The following is a 25,189-nucleotide window of genomic DNA, read 5'->3' as shown; positions in this document are numbered from 1 at the left end:
ACTGCATTCGGCTAAGAACCAAATAAGATAACACCTTAACTTCTAAATCACTTCTTCCTCTGATTCTTTAGTAATTTGGGCAGGAGGGGGTGATGGTGGTGGCATATTTTAGTAGAGTTTGGGAGGATTGTATTTTTTAGGTTTTTCACTACTCCCCACCCTACCGCTGGTGCCAGTGTAATGAGTGGAGCACTAAATGGAGCGCAGGCACCGTTTCTGAGGGAGGTACCACAAGCCATCTATATTAATTGTTTCAAGGAAAGGTTAAACTTAATTACTGATGATGTCTGTAAGAATATCAATGTTGCTGCAAACTTCTTTAGTCTTCCTCAACAACTGTATGTATTTGCAATCTGCTCTATGTGCATTCACATTTCACTGAATTCCAAAGAGAAAGATCGAATAGAATTACTGAATTGGCAGTGGGGGAAAATCGGACGCTCACTGGATGTGTCAGATTGAATTGTGTTTAGATGTTAAATCAATACTTCATGTAACTGTATTGCTTCTGAATACGATCAGCAATGGATCAAATTCTGAAAGAAGCGTAGAGGTGTCGGCATTCTAAATCAGATAGACTTTGGCTTTATATTTTGTCTGAATCGTTTTAATGAAGTGCTTCTTGAATCTAAGGTGATATCGGATTCCTTGCAAGTCAGGTTGTGATGTGGCTCAAACTTGCTTCCTTGTTAATTCTTGGATAAATGGCAAACTCCGAGGGATCTGGATGAGACTTTCACTAAAATCATGGCTGATATTAAGATAATTGCATAAGAAAATTATGCCAAAATACCTACTAAGGAAAATAGAACTTGTTCTATCCCAAAACAATTCCAAAGCTATATTGCTGAACTAAACACAGCAGAAAATACATGCCCCCAAACTGATCTTGATTTCAAAGTTAAGGCATTCCTTCCTATTGTTGATCACACCATTAGTGAACTTAAGAAAATATGTACAGACAAATGCAATGTTTTGGGTGGAATTAGTGTTTTCATTCTCAAGTGCCATAACTTTCTTGATCCAGAAAAACTCAGATCATTTGAAAAATATTTCAGTTGAGATATGGATAGATTTGAAGCAGACTATTCCAAAAGTTCTAGAATCTAGAGTTATGAATAAGAGAGAGAAATAAAAACTACCACAATGCGCCAAGTGCTTAATCTTCTTGAAGGACTGAAAATGTATTTCTATGAACTTCACAGATTGTGTGCCACTGCTGTCATAATACCTCCCATCAGCTGCTGGATGTGAACATTTTTGTGTCTGCAGCAAATTAAGACCCATTTGAGGAGCAATATGGGTGATGAACATCTAAGTAAAACTGTCATACAGGCAATAGAAAAGGGACTCCCAAAAGCCCCTGAAGCTGCTGTTTTGTAGAATTCTATAAGAAATAATGAGATGGCTAGATAGCATCACCGATGCAATGAATATGAACTTGAGCACGCTCCGGGAGAGAGCGCAGGACAGGAAGGCCTGGCGTGCTATGGTCCATGGGGTCATGAAGAGTCGGACACGACTGAACGACTGAACAACAACAATAAGAAATAATGGAATCAGTTTCTATAGATCTGCATATGTGCTTTGCCTCAATTTTCTCTTCTCCTTTCCCTTCCCTCTTATTGACTACCAATCTGATCAGCCAGACCCCTGCTAACTTGGATACCCAGCAGCATGCCCTGGGTTTCCTAGTTGTGCAGGGCCCAGGGCCTGTCTTGTCTCAGAGCTAAACTACACACTGTGTTAAATACTTGCAATTGCTCCTCATCATTTTGCTTACCTCAGTGTAAGGGCTTTTCTACATGAGGCATTTACTCATCATTCCCTACTCACAGTTGTTTATAGGTTCTTTAGACGACATCGTGACCTTCTAGTTTTGCTTCTGGGTCTAAAGAGCACTTTTGGCAAGTTTTTTTAGAGCAGGGAAAACACGGCATTTAATTGTGAAAGCAAAAGAAAGCACTGTTTTCACTTGTGTATTTGTGCCATTCCGCTATACTGCAGGGCCACCTACAAGTTATGTAGTGGAAAAGCAGGAAAGGAAACGCTCTTCATGTAGTGCTTCGATCTCAATTCTGCGACAAAACTGAAAGCAGATACAGCATATTAACAGCCTCATGTAAAAAAGCTCTAAGTGTGTGAAACCCTGATCTTGGCCAACACCACCGTGTGTTGGTAGGGGAAATTTAAACCTTCCCACCCAGCTATTCCGCCCCCCCAATTTGTCCCACCACCACAGAGACTAAAGAGAGAGAAAAACCTCCACTGGCACCAAAGGAGGGGATCTGTGTGTGTGTTTTTGCCCCCGTGGTGGTAAATTTGGGGAGGGGGAAGAGTGGAGGAGTGGGAAGGTTTAAACCTCCCCAACCTTGGCATGGTATCCCTTATCCTGATCATTCCCACACCCCATGGTTACAGTAATGTAAACAAAAGTTTGCTTTTAGTTTCATCTCACTTAGAGCTGACATCCATGGTTCCACCTGCACTAGTTCAAATGTAACTGTGTTTTCTAAAGAAATTCATCAGTATTATGTCTGCCTACGTTGTACATCAAGGAAATGTTTGTGCAGGGATTCCACATTGTTTGAAAACCATTTTCTTCCCCCCACCCCTTACTGTAATTTTAATTCGGTTAGTTAATACTTGGTATATAAAATATACATTGTATTGGCTAAATTAACTTCATCAAAATCAATAGGACTTACTTCAGAGAAAATGTGTTTAGAATGGGATCTTTAATATGAGATATACCAGTATTTTTCTTTCAGAAATCCAACATGTGGGACACAGCTCACCCACCCAGAAAGGCACTTTGCTCCCCGCCCTCCCTTACTTTTCTGGTGCTATTAGGCAGAGTGAGAAAAAACCCATTTAAAGTCATAAAACTGACCATAATTTTTTTTTCTCTGTCATATTTTGTCTTCTATCAATTTGCAAACAAGCTACTCATAGTCCCCTCTGTTTTATGTCACTGCTATGCAATACATATATTTTCAGCCAAGTCTGTGATGTTGCAGAAAGGCAAGACAGCTCCAGTTTCTCAAGCAAATGACCATATTAAGGAGATAATCAACAGGGATTATTAGAAGTTAAATGTCTGAAATTTAGTGTGTGTGTGTTGCGGGGGGTGGGGGCTGTGGAATCCTGCCCTTCCCATTACCCTTTTTCCTCTCCATGTCTCCCACCTCCCTTGATTCACCCTCCTGCTCTTTGCTTCCCTCTGCTCTCCTCTCCCTGAAACAGCATAGTCTGGGAAGAGGCAGCTGGCACTGCATGGAGCATATGCTTTCTTGTCTTTTCACCCTGGAATCATCAAAACCAAGAACTCTCTGACCTTTCTGCACCCAGAAAGAACAAGCCAAGGGAAGTGAGAAAAGGGAGAAACGGGCGTATGTTTGGGTAAACTGGCCTCCCATCAAGACAGTCATCCACTTTGGTCACACTCTGCTGCAGAGATGGGCAACTCGTGGCCCTCCACATGTTTTAGCCTACAACGCCAGCATAGCCAATGGTGAGAGATCATGGGAATTGCAGGTCGAAACTTCTGGAGGGCCACAAGTTGCCCACCCCTGCTCTACTGTGATAAGCCAAAAATGCTTCTGTGACAGAAGGAGATCTGTTTATTGCACTGTATTGTATTGTATTGCATTGTATGGTAGAGCAGCTGTAGTCAGAGAGAGTTGGTGGGCAGAGATCTTGCTACATTACTCTCCCACATTATTATGTGACACAATGAGACACTATTTTTATGCTTTAAACTATCTGAAGGAGAGAGTTCAGCTAATGGTGAAAACTGGAGCGTTCTTAAAATGCTCTTGAGATGCCTCTGTCATAGGGCAATTTAAATGTATCGGCCAAGCTAAGTCAAGCCACGCTTGTGCCCCAGTGGAAATGACTGCCCTCATCAATACAGCACAGAAAAAATGTCAGCATATAAATAGAATGCTTTAGGACATCCGGCCACAACGTTGGAAGGGTCTGATTGCCAGTGGACAGCTTTGTGCTTCCAAGCCAGACCTCTGTCATATGTATTCAGAAGTTACCAAATCATTCAAGATCTTTCCAGGCACGTCCAAACAAACTACCTTTTAGCATTTTGACTGCAACAGTGGTATAGCCAGCCTTTCCCTTAAGCCTGAATGCAGTTGCCTTGACAACTTTTCCAAATTCTCCTTCTCCAAGTGTCTTGCCAAGCACCAGGTTCTTCCGAGGAAATTCCCACTTTGGATCCTCCTGTGGAGAAGAGGGAGCAATGAAATCTGACAAGACTGGTATAGCAACATTTGATAGGTATATTCCCTCTCTGCCTGAGTCTGCCCATTGTAGGTGAATTGATATTCCTGTCAGCGGGCCTTCACTCTGGGCCAAGCAGGGAGAGGGTGAGGGAGGGAAAGGCCCAATACCCTAGCTTAGGTGGGGAAAATGAGTTACTTTCCACTCAGGACAAGCGACCTCAACTACTATTCTCATGATGGCAGTTCAATCAGATTTGCTAGGGATGTGTGCATGCATTTGTGTGTGAGAACATCTCCCTCTGTCCTAGTCAAAACCAACTGAACCTATATCTGTGCATTGTTTTGGGGTCTGTGTGTCCCTGAAGCAGACTCCTAATCACCCCCATGTGTAAAGCCTGCCTCTCTTATGGTCCAAGGTGTCTTGGAACTGGGACAACAAAAATACATTGCACCTGTCAGGGTGGACACTGAGCCCATAGAATCCCAGAGTAGTTCTGATGCTGAGGAACAGCAGTCGCTCCTTCGGGAGAGGAGCGCTCTCCTTTTTTCCCAGGACCAACAGCTGACGGAGATTCCTCCCACCCACATTCCTAGTTTAGAAAGCAGTCCAGGGAGTGACTCAGCACAGATAGCAGACTGGGGGGGATGCGCGGCGCAGACGCAGAGAGCGGCGCCAAATGGTTCGCGCTCAAAGAACGGTTGCACCCAGAGGATCCAAGGGAAAAGGGGAGGGATTCTCCCTAGTCCTTATATTCAGGGGTCTGCCAGTAATTGCCTTTCAAACGGGGACCAACTGTTCCAACTTAGGGCATAGGGATGCTGCTGCTCAGATCTAGTTGCTACCTGTAGAGTTGTAAGTTGTAAAAGAAGAATAAAGCTTTAAAAGAATCCCTTTGTCTGCGTCTGGACTTGGCTACTGGATTAGACGGAGAGAGCCCTCCAAGGAGCCCTTGACAGCACCAGAGCTTTCCACTTGACAACAGGAGCCAATGAAAAAAACTGATACAAACTGGAAGCAATCCAGTGCAGAGATCTAGAACTCAGAAACCATGCATTAAATTGGTACTTTTGAAGGACACAACTCATCACTTTAGTTTTTTGTCCAATATTCTGGAGGAAAAAATAAATATTGGATTGTGTGGGATGCAGGTGATCAAGAATGCTTTGCATAGTCTTTTCTGTGCAAAATTTAGGGTTCTGAAGGGATGGATGGGTACAAAACACAAGCAGCTAGGGTGGCCATGTGTCCTCTTTTACAGAAGACCATCTTCTATTGGAAGGCATCCCAAACTCCAGTTATTTTGGCTTATAAGTCCCATCATTCCTCACCATGGGCTATACTGGCTAGGGCTGATGGAAGTTGTAGGCCAAAACATCTGGGAGGTCACAAGTTGTCCAGCCCTACTCTGTTTACGGAATTAGATTGGACAGCCATCTAATGATTGGACATTAGATGGCTGTCCAATCTAATTCCAGTTTAAAGATAAAGCATGATAAGAACTGTTGCCCATCAATAGTTAGCACCTGAATAGCAGGCACACAGGTCAACTGCTCACAGTCTTCGACAATATGGTAAGACGGACTGTATTCCTATTTAAATTATACTAATTATTTCTAAATTTGCATCTATACATGTAAGTTAGCACATGAAGCTTTTATGCAAATTGCTATCCTCTTTTGGCCTCTTTTTCTGGGCACTTTATATGTAGCCACCCTACAAGCAGCTCCTTCTCTTGTCCATGCTCAGAGCTCCAGTTGTTCATTGACACTGTCAGGATTAGGCTTGGCCCATGGGTAGCCATACAAACTATGTCTGCACAAAGAGGGTTCTGAGGCCTGAGCATACACAATCCACGCTAGTACACTAGAGTAGGTCCCAGCCCTGTGGTTCCCAGCCGCAGAGGCCCTAACAGATACTCTATACGACTATGAAGCTATTATTGATACATGGTAGGTGGTAATTATGGTGGAATTTCTCTCAACTCTCTCTGTGTATCTGTCGTGCCAGAAGTGAGGCCTAAATGCTCTTTGCAAAAATATTTTGCCCTGATTTATAAATTTGGGGAAACTGAAGGAGTTTTAGGATTCATCTAAGACAATTGCTTTTCTGTTTTGGGAAGCTATCAAGCCTGACAGTCACAGAACAGTGAGGGCTGAATAAACCAGCTGAGAAATAAAAGCAAACAGCACTCATGCTTCCATGAAAGCATCAGCCTCTAACATCTAAATATATCATATGGAGCCATATGAGCTGCACAAAAAGACAGTGTTTCACTGGCAAGGGCTCCCCTAAATGGCTCCAATATTGAAGCCACGTTGTGCATATACTGCATATACTCGCAACTCAGAGACTATATTAAGATGGATTTTTAAGGTTATGACACTAGCTAATATTGGGCTTAATGCTCCTGGAATTGAGCCTTAAATGTCTGTTACTTTAATGTTATTCCACATGTGCACAGCAGATTGTCATTTAAACCGACCTGTTTTGTTAGGCAGTAAAAGTTAAGTGGATAAGATTAATTTAGGGCATGCTAATCATATTTTCACATTGTTTTTAGCTGGGGCTTTTTTGGTTGGTAACCTGTGGATATGCGTCCGTGGATGTGCTTATTTGGGGCCACCTAAGGTGTCTTACAGGTTTGAAGAGTATTACTGCCGTTGTTATTAGTCATTCTTATGTATCACTATATATTTATTTTCACACCCTATCCCAAGGACTTAGGGCAGATAGCAACATATGGGAATCATATAGATGAGCATAAAGGGCTCACCACCCATGATTCCTGACTCAAACAGGGCAGTTGGCCAGTGGTGTAGTGATAAATTCTGAAGTGCAGGCATTCATCATGACAGTACCCGTAGCCAAACCCCCAAGGAGAATTTAAAAATTCAGGCAGCTGTGTTGATCCATATCAACACACCAGTCTAGTAGTTTTCATCTCCACCACCAGCAGGTCTTTTGTAAAGCAAATGGGTTTTATTTGCCCACTCAAGACCAAGACGTCCCAAAATACTTTGTATTACAACATGTAACAATATATTGTTGCTGGGAAAATTCATTTCTCCTCAGCTACTATAACAATTACAGCTAAGCTCAGAGGGAACAGGGAATTCTGGGGAGGGGGGTGGCATATGATGTCAGCATCCTTGTTAATAAAAAAATGTCGATGCTTCATCCTTGCGAGACCTTGCTCCAATACACCACTGAAGTTGCCTTTACATGGCCACTAGGGAGGGAGAGGAGTCATTCCAGCTTGTCCAGGAGCAGGTGCTTTGATGGAGTCCATCTTCACCAATCTCTCTCTCTCTCTCTCTCTCTCCTTTTACTTATAAAATGGACTTTACAATATTTAGAATAATCTTCCTCACACCCCTGTTAAATCCTGTTTCCCATTTTACAAAGGAACTAAGGTTGGTTATCTTACCTGTCCAAGATCACTCACTAAGTCCATGGCTGAGCAGGAACTTCAGCACAGTCTACCCAGATTCTAGCCCAACATTCTGTTCCACATATGGGTAACACTTGGAGGCCTTCTGTGCAGCCTGCTGCGGGTGTCCAAGCTGCTGCGACACCCAGCACCAAATCCCTGCCCCACATGCTGCTGCTGCCATCATTTGGTTGGGGAAAAGGGCATGTGAGGAATGTCTTCCTGATGTGCTCCGGGCAGACAGCTGTTTGGCAGGGTGCCGGCAATGCAACTTAAATGGGGAAGAAGGCAAGTGGGGAGTGTGTACAATTGTTTGAGAGAGGGGCAGGGGGAAGGGTGTGCACCCAAGTGTACTGGCACACATGCATGTGTGGCCCCTGACCCACTACCCATCACTGCATGCAGCCCTCAAAGACAAAATGGTAGCCCACTGCTATTCTATTCATTCCACCACCCTGGCTCCCATTAACTGGTTTGCCTGAATTAACAATTTAACCACAGACATTAAAATCTGTCCTGCCCCACAGCTTGTGGTCCATTATGTATGGGCAACACACTTTTGTTCCACTGAGCAAGACTCCTGGATGTTGCCACCACAGTAGGAACCAGAGGTATGAGGCAATACATAGGTTTTGCGACCCTTTCTCCACCAGCACATGCAGATAGCAGAAAGAAGCTGGCAAAAGCCCAAGAAAGGAAGAACAGTATACAACAAGAACACCAGCGTTCTCTCACACAGCCAAATTTTTCCTAACCCTTTCTTTGTTGTGTGGCATGACAGAGTGAAGCTCTTCCCTCATTTCCATATAGCTCAATGCTCTTTGCAGTCCCCCTTCCCCCTAGGTGCCTGCAAGGTAAGAAGCAGCAGTGTGCACCTCACACTCCCAATCTGGCCTGGGAAGGATGTTAGGGAGCTGGGAAAAAACCAAGGTTGAGTCCAAGTGATGGCCATTTGGGGCCTTATTTGTAGAGCTATCTGTAGTGCAACACAAGGACCATACCAAAGTAAAAGAAAGATTAGGATACAAATGGGTTGCAACAATAACCACAGACCAATTTGTTTGTTTTTTTCAGCTGCTATTCACCTGATTTTTAAAAGTATGAAACTTTCTCAAGCAAAGAAATGAGCTTCACATAGTACTAGTATGGTTGATACAGCTGCAGTGGGGAGTAGCCAAGTGTGGTTGCTAGGAAACATTAAAATAATTAGTTGCAGGCTTTGGGAGGAACTAGTTAACTGTAATCTAATGGTTCATTCCTGCAGAACAAGTGATTATTTATGGTTTCATACCAAAGGACATTAACTAACAAACAAGCTATTGTATTAGATGGAACAACCACAGAACTGAATGGAACGTTTTCTATTCATATGGGGCTAATTTTCAAACAGATAAATTTACAGCAAGCTCTTTTTCAGGATCTCAAAATACATATGGAAAGTGTCCCTATGCAAACAGAGGAGACTGAGCAAATGATAATAATCCATGGCATTTCTATAGAGAGTACGTTTGAGTGTTCAGAGAACTCCACACATACTATCTTTTTGTAATCCTTAAAGCCCTGTAACATAGGCCAATATTATTATCCACATACTATAGATGGGAGTCTGGCTGAAAGAGGATGGCTTGACTAAGGCCAACTAGAGAGCTCACATGCAATAATCTGAGGACAGATGGTTCCCGGATTCGGGAAGTTGGTGTACAACCTGTCCTGGATAGGGCTGCCCTGCCCTTGAACAAGCCAATGCACAGCTTGAAGTTACTCTTGGACCCAATGTTGTCACTAGAGGCCCAACTACCTTTTACCAGTTTCATCTGCTGCAGCCTTTCCTGGACAAGGATGCCTGGCTATAGTGATTCATGCTCTGGCAACCGCCATGTTGGCTTACAGTAATGCGTTATATATGGGGCTGCCCAGAAAGACGGTCCAGAAACTTCCACTAGAGCAGAATTTGGCAGCTAGAATGGCTTGTCTAGTTGCTTCCAAGCCCAATTCAATGTACTGGTGTTTACCTTTACAGTCCTAAATGGCTTAGGTTCCATATATTTAAGGCACAGTTGGGGAACGTTGTCTGTGGCGAGGACTGCAATGGCTGGGACCACTGTTTTTCCTGCTCGCTCTTTAATATTTTAAATATTGTTAATGTTTAAATATTTTGATATTTTCATTGTTGTATTTATTGTATTGGTTGTTATTTTCTTGGTGGTGTGTGTGTGTGTGTGTGTATGTATGTTCTTTATGACTGTAAGCCACTCTGAGGGCATCTGCCAGTTGGGTGGTATATAAATTTAATAAATCCATTTCATGCCTGCACACTTCATTCTCACTTTTACATACACACACACACACTCAGGCTTGCACTCCCCATTCACATACACACACTCACACACATACCTGCACCCCATTCACATGTGTGCACACAGGTCCACCCCATTCTCACATTCTCCATACAGAGAGAGAGGCATGCAAGCTCTCTGAGAATGGACAAAAGGACTGGGGGGGTGGGTTACACCTGGGCTTCAGCAGGCCAGATGGGGAGATCTCATGAGTCTAATCCATTCTACAGGCCAGAGGCATGCCTGTGCATTAAGATCGTCAGTTCAGGCCCTTCTCCAAATCCCTTCAGAAAGGGAAGTGCACTTTGAAGGCACAGCAGAGCAGGCAGCACCCTGACTCTGCAAGCCATTCCAAGGGAGATCAGACTGGTGCTGATGCTATGTTCTTTCAGGCACCAGGTTAAAACCTTTCTATTTGCACGGGCGTTTTCACTTGCTTGAATAGTTTAATCTGACTAGATGTTTTTTAGCTAGTTGATGAGCTTTGCTTTTATTCCTCTCTGTTTTACAGATTGATGTTTTATTGCACTTTATTATATTTTTGACATTCTGTGTTATGTTTGTACACTGCCCTGGAACCCACTGGTGATCTGAAAGCTTTTATAATAAATAAATAATAGATGCCCTAGATTGGGATGCATGCCTGACTCAAAAGATGCATCCAGCCATGTCAGTGTGGGCAGGGTGAACATCATGCTGTGGATGTAGATGTTCATCCAGATAAGCATCCATGCTGGCTGTGCATATGGAAGCCTGCTTACAGAAGATCATCTGCCTTTCTGGATTGGTGTGGCAGGACTGGACATATAAGACTCTAAGTAGTTTGAATACTTCATCGGGGATGTGTGAAACTTGTCCTATCAAAACTTCTTCAGTTTCTGTGAAAAACCATCAGCTGTTTTGCATCTTGTTTCTGGCAAAACGTTGGTGACAGCTACACAGCTTTCCCTCTGATCATCAAGAAGACATCCTTTTAATAAAGCTGCTGCCATATTTGAATGTTAGAGGCACAGACAAGCAATCCCAGTCTCAAACCCTTTGGAGGTTTGCCAAAGCATCTGTAGGTTGGCATTTGGTTACCAGGAGTTGTTGGTAGAAGTATACTGAACTAATTAAATATTTATGTTAGATTTGAAAATGCTATCTGCTTTGAGCCTTCTAGAGAAGATGGGATAAAAAGTAAATATACAATTTCCTCAAGGAAATACAGATCAGCAGTAAAGGCAGTGCACTTCCAAGGATTCTCCTTGTCCTTCACATTTAAACATTTAGATAATCCTGGTTTAAGAAATTTTAAAAATCTGCTTGTGATTTATAACTCAATAGTTAACTGCAAAAAGAGGTGATTTTTACTAAGCAATAGACCAATCTCATTTGGTTGTTAGAAAAGTGTGAATATGCCTGCAGTTCTACAAGCACTTTCTTAGGGGTGTTCCAATGAACTCAGTGTCTATCAACAGTAGTTTAGTGCAGGAGTGGGCAACTTGTGGCCCTCCAGATGGTTTGGCCTATAGTGCCCATCATTCCGCACATTAGCTATGCTGGCTAGGGCTGATGGGAGTTGTAGTCAAAACATCCAGAGGATCACAGGTTGCTCTCCCCTGATACAATGAATATTCAGCTATTTGACCCTTGAGGCACATTCTAGTTCTACAAAACTCAAGTCCTAGTTAGAATTATTATGCAAACAGAAGTATTTCGAGTTTATAATTTTAGTGACTATCAGTAACAAAAGATCCAGAACATTCAGATCTTGCATGTATTAACTACTTTTATACTCAGATGGTGAGCTGCGACTCACCAGTAGACTATGGGAGCTTTCTTGGTGAGTTCCCATAGTACCAAGTAATGGTATGTTGGGGACCAATGTTACATAAGGGGCTGAAAGAGGCTGAGTTCTAATTAAGTCAGTGAATAGTATCAACAGATGACTTCCAAGCACATACAAAATTTCTTTCATGTGTCCCCTTACTATAAAGCTTGGGAACTGTGCTTTTGAATTATTCCACCCTCCCAATCTTATGAGATGTTGGTTATTTTATTCCTAGATGAAATGCCCTCTAGTGACAAGATAATGCCCCAACTAAAGTAGAAGTAGGCAACATGGCACCCATGGACACCAGTATGCCCTCGGATGCCTTTCCTGGTGCTTGCCCAGGTGCCCTAACCTTCCTACACTTTTTTTTTAAGATTACAATATTTCTTAGTGGCAGCTGGGATTGCTTCAAAGCAAAGTGAGGGCCTCTAGCTGCTGCCATCTTTTTCCATGAATGCCTCTAAGCCACATGTGGGACTTGGAGAAATTCTTAGAAAATTCAGATGGCAGGTGACTATAGGCCGATGCATTCATCTGCAGCTTGACTATTTTGTGGTAGTGTCCAGGACAATTTCTGAAATTGCCAAATGTGCCCATGGGCCTCAAAAGATTGCCTACTCCCGAACTAAAGCATCAGTGAGATGCCTTTCATGCTAAGCAACTGAAGACTGCAAGAACTTACAGTTATTTTAAATGTGTCTACCGACATTTGGTTCTCAGAGTCCATTGATGGTCGACGGACATTAGAAGATGAATAGCTTATAGGATAAGACTGGGCTGGGCGCCGGAAAGTCATCTCTGCTGAGGCAATAGGTGGCTTTGGAGAATTCTTGTGATAGCGATGGATGAAGTAGGAAGAAAGGAGCACTGAAATAATGAATGATAGCAGGACTCCCCCTGCAATCACAGTTTTGCACATGTCATCACACAACGGTTCTGTAGATAAAGAAGAATTTTATGAGGCCGCTCATTCCAATTTTCCCTTTTTCCATTCCACTTAATATTCACACATACAGCATTTCTACAAGAGCAAATGCTCAGGGAAAACATAAGGAGATCTGGGAGAGGAACATGTACTTCAGTTACCGCAGAAAAATTTCCCTCAACTGTTGAGGCTATTCCACTGTTACTAAGAAATTCTGACATTTACTCCCTCAAATCAGCAGGCTTAATTGGTCAATGTTACCAAATCAGGTCACAGAACCTGAGACATGTCCTCGATGTCCTTAGTTTTCTTCAGTCATCCCCTTCCCATCTTTAATTCTCTTTAATCTCCCTTTTGATCAAGAGTTAGCAGATGATTTCAGCTGCTAAGTGAGAAAATGTACCTCAAAAATTAAACGCTCTTGTCTTTTCTTGATTTTCAGCTCTATTTAAAAATGATAATCTAAACAGCACAGTCATTATCTCAGTATTGTTATTATTATTGCACAAAGTACACAGCATTTTACAGAGCAAGAGCAGATTTTACCAAATAAGTTGGAACCATCATGTCATACGTGATTGCCATTGATACAGACTGACGGCAAGGATACTCACAACATGATGGCCCCAACTCATGCAGTATGTTTTGCTTCACAATACTGCTAGGGGATGCTTGGTGGTGGGTGGGGGAGAGGATAGAAAACTCTTAATTCACAGGTACATGGAATTCAGCTGTTGGGCACTTCTGTAATGTAAATAATGACGATAATTCAAAATTGCTTTCTGTATTGAATATTACCATACCAGAAAGACTAAATGGTTGAACTAGCTCTAGACTACGTCTGACATAGTATCCCTGAGTTGTATTTATGGCCATTCTTGTATGTTTCCTTCCATTTTTTAAAAATACATGCAAGCATAGAGGTATTTACTTACCTAAGATGAAAACGTAAAGTTGGACTTACTGTGAAGGCTCCTTTTTTTTTTTTTTTTTGACAGTGGATGAAGGGTATTCTAGTCTGAGTTGCTCCTCCCACTCACTCTAGAAGGCAGGGCCAAATCTGCATAAAGTTGAAGTCACGTTCCCTGTGTGGAAGAGCACCTCCCAGTTTCGGAAATAAAATAGCTCAAAGGCAAAAATATTCTCATCAAACAGTTCAATGAGAAAAAACAGCAAGAATAACAGATAGAGGAAGAAGAAAGAGAGGTACTCTCAGTGAGTCCAACCTCTAAATAACCTGAATAAAAATGGACAATGAACTGAAAAATTATTTCCCTCCCAGCAGCAAGACATAATCTCACCTGGGTGGATAGGATACCCTCCATCTACTGTGGAAAACTATAGACTTCATGGTAAGTGTAGACTTCATCCACTGTAGACTTATGATAAGTTCAACGTACCATTTTCCTATAGCGAAGCAGTGTACCCTAGTTTGGGACATACCTGAGCAGTACTTTCTTAGGGCAGGCCTCTTGCTGCTATTCACTTTCAGTAGAGACCACCCACTGCAGAACCTACCCGCCAAAGGATGCTTCAGCAGAAGTTATTCAGCTTATAACAGTGGACAAACAGGGAAATGGAAGATCAAATTGCCACTTGACAAATGTCAGTCAAGGGAGTATTAGTGCTGAATGCAGCCATGGTGGCTGTGCTCCTTATGGACTGAGCTATAAGACCCCCAGGGACAGCAGAAGCCAAATCCCTAGAGCACAGGGGGATGCAGACTTTGATTCATCTTGAAAGTGTTGCCACTGAAACCTTTCTTCCCACAGTGGCTGGGTAGAAAGAAACAAATAAAAAAATCTAAAGTCTTCAGTACAGGTCAAATATATCTTGATCACCTTATGTACATCCAGTTTCATAGAATCATAAAATATTAGGTTTGGAAGGGGCCTACAAGACCATCGAGTCCAACCCCCTGCTCAATGTAGGAATGCAAGTCAAAGCATCCCTGACAGATGGCTGTCCAACTTCATCTTGAATGCCTCCAGTGTGGGACAGCTCACTACCTCCCTAGGTAATTTTGTTCCATTCCTTTTCTTTTGGTGCTCGACAGTTGGGACAAAAAGACAGTAAAATTAGTTCTTGAGATAGATGGTACAAGCTATTCACTTTGGGTACAAAGGTAGGGTCTGTGTGTAGAACTACACAGTCCTTATGAAAAACATAAAGTTCCATTCTAGCCAAGAGCTCAACAAGCTCCAACACCCAATGTGCTGACGTGACGGCAACTAAAAATAAAAATTTTCCAGGAAAGAAGTTTTAGAGGCACTGTATGTAAGGATTCAAAGGGAAGTTTCACTAAGCCCCTCAAAACCTTATGGAGATTCCAAGAAAGGAACATATGCATGGTGGGAGGTTGCAGTAAGGAGGCTCCTCTGAGAAATCTCTTAACATGTGGATGCTGGGACAGGAGAACCTTCTGGTTACTGCCACAAACAGTGCTAAGGGCCACATCTTGTCTTTTTTAATATATTAGGCCACAGTCCCTGATCCAATCTAGCTTGTAGAAAGGCCAGCACATGTTTCATCCCAGCACTCAAAGGCTGGAATCCCTAGCACCTGCACCAGCAGCAGAAAAGCCCTCCATGTGGCCTCATAAATTCAATTTGTAGAGGCTCTTCACTATATCCCCATCATTCTAATTTAACCCACTCAACTTTCATGTGTGTAATTGTAGCCGGTGTGGATCAGGGTGCAACATGTGTCTTTGACTTAGGAGATCCCTTCTGGAAGGGAGCAGCCATGGATCCTGAATAGACAGAGATTTCAGATCAGAAAACCATGCTTTTCTGGGCCATGCTGGAACCACTAGGATAACTTCTGCTTGCTTGTTGTGGGCCTGATCTTTGAAGCACACACTCTGACATTCTGACACAGGACACTCCAAATTGTTGTTGTTGTTATTAGCAAAACCTACAGTGAAAGCTTAATGGTTAAATTTTTTCAAAAATCATATAGCTGGAGACAATTGGCTTTAGGCTCCATAAGTAATTCCAGAACACTCAAATGCTAATAACTATAACCATGTCAGAGAGTCATACAACAGTTTCCCCGTTGCAATCTCTATGGCTCAGAATACAAGGAAAGGGGCTTGAACGATTCCTGGCATAAGCCATCCCAGGCAATCAAAGACACCGGTTTTCAAATACAGGGCAAAAGGCTCAGAAGATTCCTGGCATAATTCATCCCAGGCAATCCAAGGCAAGGGTTCTAGAAAAAGACCTAAACAAATCCACACATGCAGAAGTTAAGTCCAATCTTGAGTTTTTCACTGAAACCTCCACACTACACAGGTCAAGGCCTTTCAAATCCAAGAGTCAAGAGACGTTCAAGAGTAAGTCCAGAGTAATCCCATACATGCCAAGATATCAACAACTGTAGCTTCCACTTTGGTATCTCCACACTACATGGGTCGAAACCCATAGCAAACAATTCAAGGTCTATGAAAAGTACAGCAGATTACTGCAGACGCTGACAGCAGCCAGGAAATCAGAAGACGTTTACTTCTTGGGAAGACAGAAATAACAAATCTTGATAAAATAGTTAAGAGCAGAGACATCACACTGACAACAAAGGTCTGCATAGTTAAAGCAATGGTATTCCCCGTAGTAACCTATGGCTGCGAGAGCTGGACCATAAGGAAGGCTGAGCGAAGGAAGATAGATGCTTTTGAACTGTGGTGCTGGAGGAAAATTCTGAGAGTGCCTTGGACTGCAAGAAGATCAAACCAGTCCATACTTCAGGAAATAAAGCCAGACTGCTCCTTTGAGGGAATATTAAAGGCAAAACTGAAGTACTCTGGCCACATCATGAGAAGACAGGATACCCTGGAGAAGATGCTGATGCTAGGGAAAGTGGAAGGCAAAAGGAAGAGGGGCCGACCAAGGGCAAGGTGGATGGATGATATTCTGGAGGTGACGGGCTCTACCTTGGGGGAGCTGGGGGTGGCGACGACTGACAGGAAGCTCTGGCGTGGGCTGGTCCATGAAGTCACGAAGAGTCGGACGCGACTGACTGAATAAACAACAACTTTTCATGGCAGGTTCTTAACAATACAAAGTTCAAAGTAACAAACGAGTCCAAATTGGATGGAGAGTCCAAGTGCAGAATGCCTCAAGAGACTCAGATGGTAGTAAGCCCAAACAGAGAGGATTTGGGGCAGTGAGGATGAAAATGTTTCTAGCAAAGGCTCCAAGCCTGAGCATCGGCTTAAAAGTGAACGTATGGCAGTGATAGCCCTCCTCCTAAATAACTAACAAGAGATTTAAGCCCATTAATGAGGCCCATATCCAAACAGGGCATTTCCTTCTGCCCTTCAAGGGTGACACTTCAACCTGCATGAAATGTCTGAACCACCCCGCCCCCCTTTTCTGTTCTCACACAGAGACTAAGCTTCCTTCCCTGGCAAGGCCAAAGCTAACAGCTGGATGGGAGAAGCCTGCTTTCCTCTGAAAACACTGACAAACTCACATGGATTCTGATGTTCCACAGGCTGAGTAAGCCCAAATTCTTCAGGAGGTTTGCCTTAGGCAAACTTCAGGAACTTCAGAGGGCCGTGTGTCTGAGCACTGAGCTCCTGTATTTTTATCCTTAATTCCCAGGACCTTTTGTGCTTTTCTGAGAAGCACTGGGAAATCTTCAGCTGCAAACAGTCTAATTGGAAGTGGTTTAGTAGGAATCTCTCTCTCTCTCTCTCTCTCTCTCTCTCTCTCACACACACACACACACACACACACACACACACACCTTAGACAAGGAGGCTTCAGTTCTGCGAGCCTCTTGCCCCCAACTGTGCTGTTCTGGGCCATCAAAGGTTGGGAGAAGGCTGTGAAAACATGGAGGAGGAATGTCTTCATTTGTGGCTTCTCCAGCATGAACACTGCTATCAGAAGCCACAGAAACATCCTCATCAGAAGAAGAAAATGGTGAGAGAAAAAGCCCCTGCCTTTTCCTCTCGAGGTGGTTAAAATAGCAGATGGTGGAGGAATGACCCAACAAAGAAGTCTGAGACGGGTTTCCCACCTTTCCTGAGGCAAACTTTCCTGAGGTAAATGTTCCTGAGATAAATTTTCAACCCATCTCCTCCACTCTGTTGCTGGTCTAATTTCTTTAACTAAAATTTGGCAAATCCAGCAACAAAACTCAGGATGAGGCGCTAACCCATCTTATCACAGGGGAGGTGGGGAAGCTGAGGGAATCACCAAAGGGGAGACCAAGTCTCGCACTCTATGTCCCTCTGACAGGAGAACTAAGGACCTGAGTAAATCTGTCCCACTACACAGAACCTCAAGCCCACCTTTGCAGCCATTCTGGGACTCAGAAAGGTCCTTCGAGGCACTCACCACCTGTAGAGGCAGTCTTTGCTCCGGAGACACTTCTGGGAGATGCTCCTCACTTGCACTTTCCCCAATCCTCTGACAGCTCTTCTGAGGAATCAATAGTGGGGCTCTCTCCTTGTCTAAGGGACTGCATGACCCAGACTGATACGAGGAGGCTCCCCAGACAAAAGGCACAATAGAGAAAAGAAGGCCATATCATATAAAAACGTAATCTGCAGGCAGAGCTCCATCAATGCCCTGCTTTCTAGAGCTTGGCAGGACCGTAACTGGGAGGTGCTCTCCCACAAAGGAAGGTGACTTCAACTTTATGCAAATTTGGCCCTGTCTTCTGGAGCAAGTGGGAGGAGCAAGCCAGATTAGCAAACCCTCATCCACTGTAGGAAAATGTTGTTATAAAGGCGTTGGAGCATTCAACAGGGCAAGTGACAAACCAGCAAATAAACCTCAGACTTACCTCTGATATCATCTTTCTCGCAATAGCAGCTTATTCCTGGAAAGCAGTGACACACTCCATGTCCTGCCCTGATTCCAGTGCCAAGAACGCCTTTCTGATGGCCACCTACGATGTTGGTCCCTAAATTAAATACAGATGTAAGCAAGCTCCATTCCATAGGTAGGGCTTATTATGCTGAGTATTTGAAATGCTGGCTTGTTATAACAGGAGAAAGAAAACTGGGTGCGAAAACTGGCAACCGTCTTGGGTTCTAGCCCAAAGAAAACTGCATGAGAGCTCATTTCGTGTGGTTGATCAAGATTATTAACAACTGCTGCTACAGAACAACCTGCCTTAAATATGACATTAGAGAATGATACAGAAGCAAGACATGAAAGGAATTCGCAATGGCTTACAAATTTGCGGTACATGCAAAAGCAGCAACACCACTGCCAACTTTATTGAAAATACCTGTCAAAGCTAAAATCCTGCCCACAGTTATGTGTGAATTAGTTCCCATCAAATCAATGGGACTTATCCACAGGCAAATGTGAGCAACATCCGAAGTATGGAATATGATGTCTCCTCAGGCCACAATGTTGTTTTTGATTCCTACATATGTATTTAATGTCTGTGTCAGGGCTGGCAGTCTGAAGGAGGTGAAGCAAGGCAGACAGATAAACTTGATAAACAGGCGAGGGAAGGGGTAAGCAGTCAGGCTGGCAAGCAGGCAAGCTGATGATGGAGCTGATGGCAGGGAAGAAGGAGGCAGCAAAATAGAGGCTTTATGAGAATTGCTTCTTTGTTACCCAAAAGAAGATCACTCAGACTGAGGACCCAGAGCAGAATCAGAGGCTTTATAGACCCAGATCAAACCCCATTGGCCCCTTTTGTCACCTGATACCTGCTGAACAACAAGCTGTAGTATAACCTTCTGGTAGACATCTAGGATTTTCAGTCAGGACTGGAAATCTTGTGTTGATGAACTTTTACATCAGATGTTTCAGATGTTTGTAGCTTTGTTTGGCTACTGTTCAGACCTGACAGGGGGAAGGGTGGTTAAGGGAACTACAATGGGGATGGTGGTGGTTAGGAAAACCATGATGCACGTGCCCATCACACGACTGGGAACTGCACAGTGCACCATAGCTTACTTACCCATCCCCATAAAGTTCCCTGGCCTCCCACCGCTGGTTATCCCAACAGTAGTCACACCAGGAAATGTGCATGCTGGCTGCATCCATCACGATGTGATGGCAACCACAGAGTCTGGCCACAATGCCTAGAGCATCACCCGAAGGGTGGGATGCTCTAGGCTGCCGTCTCTATGGTTGTGGCCTAGAAACCACCCAGACTCCACTTTGACCATCGGAGAGCCCACCACACGTAACAGTAAGCCACCCTGTGGCCCCTTAACCCTGCTGCAGGGGGGTGGTTACCCGGGGCGGTTTACTAACCAACATTGTCAGGATTTTCTCCCCCCACATGACATGCTATGCCACCATGGTTCACTTAACAACACTAACCACAGTGGCTTAGCGTTATGTGTGAACAGGGTCACTGTGTTTCCTGTGTTATAATAAAACCTACCTTCAAGAATCTGAAACTGGATTTGGGATCCCTAACCCCATAGTATTACCATTTCCATACACTACAAACTGAAGACAGCCATTGTTAAAGTTTGCTTATTATGGGGTGGTTTATCCCTAGCTTTTATTAGGACTAATAAAGCCCATATCATGATATACAGTTGGTTCAAGTTCAATAAACGATTTTCAGCTGATGGATCAACAGTTTTCAAACTACATTTCTAGGCGTCTTGGCACATTGGTCTTGCCATCTTGGTGTCTTTCATTTGGTGCTCAGGAACAGGATCAAAGAAAAGACAAAGGAGGAGGATGCTACAGTGTAGCAAAGGATGACAAGAAAACAGACATGGATAGGAGGTGGTTTCAGAGCTAACTAGGAGGTGTGGCTGAATAAGCTGTAATGACAACCTGTTTGGATGGAGGCCCAAAGCCACTGGGAAGATTCCTCCCTTAAAAGTGGCATAGAAATAATGATGGATGGATGGATGGATAGATGGTACGTAGGTAGAGATAAAGGCTAGGGAGAGCCAAGGACTCCAGCAGGAAGTGGCTGGTTTGTGTGGCTTTGTATGCACATGTATGCATGCATTGTAATGGAAATCTTATTGGGTTGTAAGCATGTCACAGAAAAAGAGTTCCATCCCCAGGCTTTTGTTTAACCAGCAACTAAGTATGTTTCTCTAATAGGCACCGACAGTGTATTCTTGATTCTAAGGAAAAATGTAGGACACACCTACTTGTGAGGCAGGGGTCAAAAGTGATGTTCTGCCTAGGGAGTGCCACCACATGATGAGAGCCCAATGAGCAGAGGCATTTCAGGATGTGGGAGGGGCATCATTTTAATATTTTGCCTAGGACACTGAAATGTCCAGGTCCTACTCTGGAACACGGCAGGGACAAGTTGCCACTAGCTATATCAGTAATTGGCTTATTTTGTGGTCTGGGAATTAAAAGAAAATTTATTATGTGACATACATGTAGCTGTCCTTTCTGAGGTTAAACACATGAATGTACCTGTGTTTTCTGAGACCCAAAAGGTCTGAGCCAGGCCAATATCTAGCTGGGAGAGTAGCTGGCAACACTTAAAGTGCAACTGTATTCATATCTACTCAGAAGTATGTACCACTGAGTTTAATGGGGCTTACTCCCATGTGAGTGGATGTAGGATTGCAGCTTAAGTATGCTACCTCGAGCATACTTACTTCTACACCTTTATTACAATGCAAATGTAATTAATAAATACAAATAAAATCAAATGTGGGCTATAGCACAGTCCAGCAGTCAGATCAAAGATAGTGTCAGACTCAGGGAAATAACTTCCCTTTTCATGTCTTAGAGTCATCAGTTTAGCCTTGTTGCTGTTGAATTTCCTCACCTAAAAATGGCACTAATGATACTTAACAACTTTTCCAGAGTGCTCAGAGACACTCTGACTCAAAAGCACTCAACATAAGCGCTAAGTATAACTGCATTGCATAATCTTTTAAACTATCATTAAACTACCCAGGCAGGATATATGCTATTATCGAATACAGCCACCCAGCACAGTAACTGTGGAACTAGAACACACAGTGCAGATTAGCTGCAAAGACAGAGCCTAAGTTAATAAGTATTTCAAAAAAATAAATAAATCACTGCCCTCAAGACATAACCGTTATTTTTGTATTCTTTTGCATCTGCACAGCCACCCTATAAACTCAGGGCATCTTCTGATGCAGCCTCTGATGCAGACTTCCTGTGGCTGGACAAAAATAAAACAACTGGGGTAAGGAGCCAGGGTTGAATCTCTTTCATGTTCTTATAGGAGCTCTTTGAAGCATGGCCAATGTTTAAAAACACTTAATTTATATAAATTATTAAAATATATAATAAGCACATTCTGGTATTATAATGGCATTAGATATGATATGGATATGGAGAAAAATATTGGGTTGTATCCAATGCCACACAAATGGAAGTCTGCTTGCACACGGGGCCTTTCCATCCCTTCTCCCCACTGCAGTCTCCTGTGCCCCCACCACCAAAGCTCTCCTGAGGGTCAGATCTGGGACATGCAATGGAGGGCTGCTGAAGGTCGGGGAACTGCCAAAAACTGGGCAAAGGCAGATTGCATAAGCCAGTAGGAAATTGCTCTTGCAAGCTGCCTCTGACTTCCACAAACCTCAAGAAAAGCCTTGGGGAAGGCACAGAGGGCTGCAGGACGAGAGGTAGGAAAGCTCCCCAGTGCCAGAAGCCTTGGATACTAATCAATATAAAATAAATCAAGCTTCTGTATGTGCATACATCAACCTTTCTTTCTTATAATATTGAGCATACCTGCATACGTATACTATATGTATATAGGGATCATTACTATTCAAATCAAGTACACATCTGTTCCATAAAAGTGCTCATTGCTCCTTCTCTATATACCATGTCTTAAAATAGTGGTGACTTTACAAATATTCATGAGATGCCAGATGCTCCTGCCCCAGTCTTCAACTGATGCATCTGGATCGTTTCCAAGTTTTTGCAACAATAATGTTTGCATAGGCTAATAAATTACCCCACAACACCTTTGTTTCTTTTCCTATGCATTTTCACAAATGATTTAAAAATACTGCCTGCACAGTACATATAAGTGCATCACCAGTAATGTTCTGATTAATTTGTAAAAGCTCACACCAAAGTCTTTGTATGATTTTACAATGCCACCAAATTTGCAAATGGAGTTTCTCTTTAGTGAACAGTTTAAAGAGTATAGCCAAAGTTACATCTCCCATTCTGAATGCAAAAGAGTTTTAACTGAGCTACCCAACTGTTATCTGTCTTAAAAAACCTTGAGCAAGCCTGAAGTCAGTCACAGCAGTTCTAGTTCTGTCTTCTTTGAATTTAAGATAAGCAAAATGTTGACCTAGAAGCAGAAAAGCAAAGTGCATATCAGTAGAAAAGCTAATGGGGAAAAAGCCTTGATTCCATACTTGTGCAATCTTGAGGGCATATTCTTTTATCTCTGCTCTCAACGGCATCACAGGTGCCATCTGGACAGGTCCTGATGCTAGGACTGCAGGTCGAATAGTTTGTAGTTATTCCTAGAAACAGGAAACAAACAAAGGAAAGAACTTGGCATAAGAACTTGGCTTGTCACCCTTAAAACTTTTATAAGCTCGACATGGCAAGATGATCAAATAAAAACTCACCTTGAGATCTTTACTATTGCTAAAATAAGACTGCATGGATGTCCCATGCATGAAAATTCCAAAAGAAACAATACAAGTATTTTCATTTTTCATTTCAGCTTCTTATCTGAATGTTCTTTGTATATTTTTCTGATTTTTTAAATTATTGTTGCACCAAATTTTTGTCCACAAACATATTCAAGGGAAAATGGGGCTTTTAGGGGCATGGAATGCCCTCCCAAACCCTAATGTACTGCTTTTGTGGGGGGGGGGGGGTTTCACAGCTATTTACTGCCACTGTTTCTGCTCTCTACTGTTCCTTCAGTGCCATTTTCTTCTCCCACTGCATGATCCCAGTCTGTCAAGGATCATGCAAGTATGATGACATCAAAATGATACACAGCCAATCAGATTTGACTATGTGCCAAAGTCATTGAAGGAAAATAAAACCATTATTTCCCTTACTTTGGGAACAGAAGCAATGCATCCCACCACTGCCAAGGTAACCAGGCTGATTCTCTCTGTCTTGGGTTGCCTCAATGAAACCATCACAATGCAGCATGCTGAGAGCATTAACTTTGTTGCCTTGGCAATACAGATGCTCCTCATCTTGTCACTGCATATTGCAAAAGCTTCACTGCAGTGCAGCATGACAAGACAAGAAATGGTAGCCTGGTTGCCATGACAATGGGCACACATCCCCCTGCAAACACTTTTAGACCCTTTTGAGTCCCTATGCCAAAAAAATCAAAGTGGAGGCACTTTTCAGAGGCTATGAAAACATTCATGAAAATCTCTCTCTCTCTCTCTCTCTCTCTCACACACACACACACACACACACACACACACAGCCCATGATGACTCACAGTAATATCAACCTTTATGATTACATACAGATTTAAGAAATAGGATAAAAGTATGGATTGTGGCCAACTGGTCTTGTTTCACTGGCAATAGGCCAGTCTGGGTTCAGGCACGGTTCTGGGACTGAACTGGTCTTGTTTGCTCTGATGGATTACCTTTACTGGGAGAGGGATGGAGGAGTGGGGAGTGCTACGCTGTTGCTCTTTCATCAACTTTTGATACCACTTACCATGGTGTCCACCTGGACTGCCTTTGTGAGATGGGTACTGGAGGCACCATTCTTCAGTGGTTCTGGTCATATCTTCAGGGTTGATTTCAGAGAATACTTTGAGGGGAATGCTCATTGCCCCCTTGGCATTTAGGGGTGCTGCAGGGCATTATTTTGTTTCGAATGCTAGTTAACATCTATACAAAGCTGTTAGGAGTGGTCATTAGGGGACTCTCTCCAACTTCTGAATCATGAGAGATTGTGCAAGCCTTGGGCTGGTGTCTGGATGCAGTGATAGGCTGGATGAGGGCCGATTAACGAAGTCTGAATCCTGACAAGATGGAGGCTCTGCGAATGAGTGATTCCAGTGTCTGGGAATTGGTTGCTTGCTCTGGACAGGGTTATACTCCCCTTAGATTTTTTAACCAAAGGTAATCACAAAACATTAACAAAAGTTAGTTAAATAATCAGTCTATGCCTTATACACTTCTGGCACAGAATCAAACAAATCCTAATATAAACTGTCGCCATGGCAATTTACTGCACTTCTAAATTTATGTTCTGCCACTGCAAATGGATCACTACATTACAAGCTACATATTTATACTGATTACATAACAGATAATATAGTTTGTCCATGTCATTCCATTCTTCAAGTCATGCACATTATTTCATACAAAAGCTTTTCTCTAGGAGAAACATGGGTAATGTAGGACACTAATGGAGAACATCTTCAACTTCCTGCAGGTTGCAATCTCGCAATCTCTGATATCCCAGTATCTTTAAATATCACCTCTTCGAAAAGCACTGAGGGCACAATCTGAAAGCAGAGGGCAATAAAGGCCCTTC

General features: G+C 43.0%; 1 protein-coding gene across 2 annotated transcripts in view; it reads right to left on the bottom strand.

Annotated features, from left to right (window-relative positions):
• RET (ret proto-oncogene) overlaps window positions 1–25,189 on the bottom strand; it is a 204,258-nt gene that overhangs the window by 38,168 nt on the left and 140,901 nt on the right. For both annotated transcript variants that reach the window (XM_084845256.1, XM_084845255.1), the window contains 4 exons: window positions 23,071–23,181; window positions 18,543–18,662; window positions 12,504–12,757; window positions 4,089–4,236 (listed from right to left, as the gene is read on the bottom strand). In XM_084845256.1, coding sequence (XP_084701382.1) covers window positions 4,089–4,236; window positions 12,504–12,757; window positions 18,543–18,662; window positions 23,071–23,181 — 633 coding nt within the window. The remainder of the gene's footprint in view (window positions 1–4,088; window positions 4,237–12,503; window positions 12,758–18,542; window positions 18,663–23,070; window positions 23,182–25,189) is intronic.

The sequence above is a fragment of the Heloderma suspectum genome, chromosome 3 (genome assembly GCF_057233095.1).
Source record: "Heloderma suspectum isolate Gila_16-S chromosome 3, 16-S_ref, whole genome shotgun sequence".
Taxonomy (NCBI): Eukaryota; Metazoa; Chordata; class Lepidosauria; order Squamata; family Helodermatidae; genus Heloderma; species Heloderma suspectum.
The sequence above is the reverse complement of the archived record's forward strand: the minus strand, read 5'-3'. Positions and strand labels throughout refer to the sequence as shown.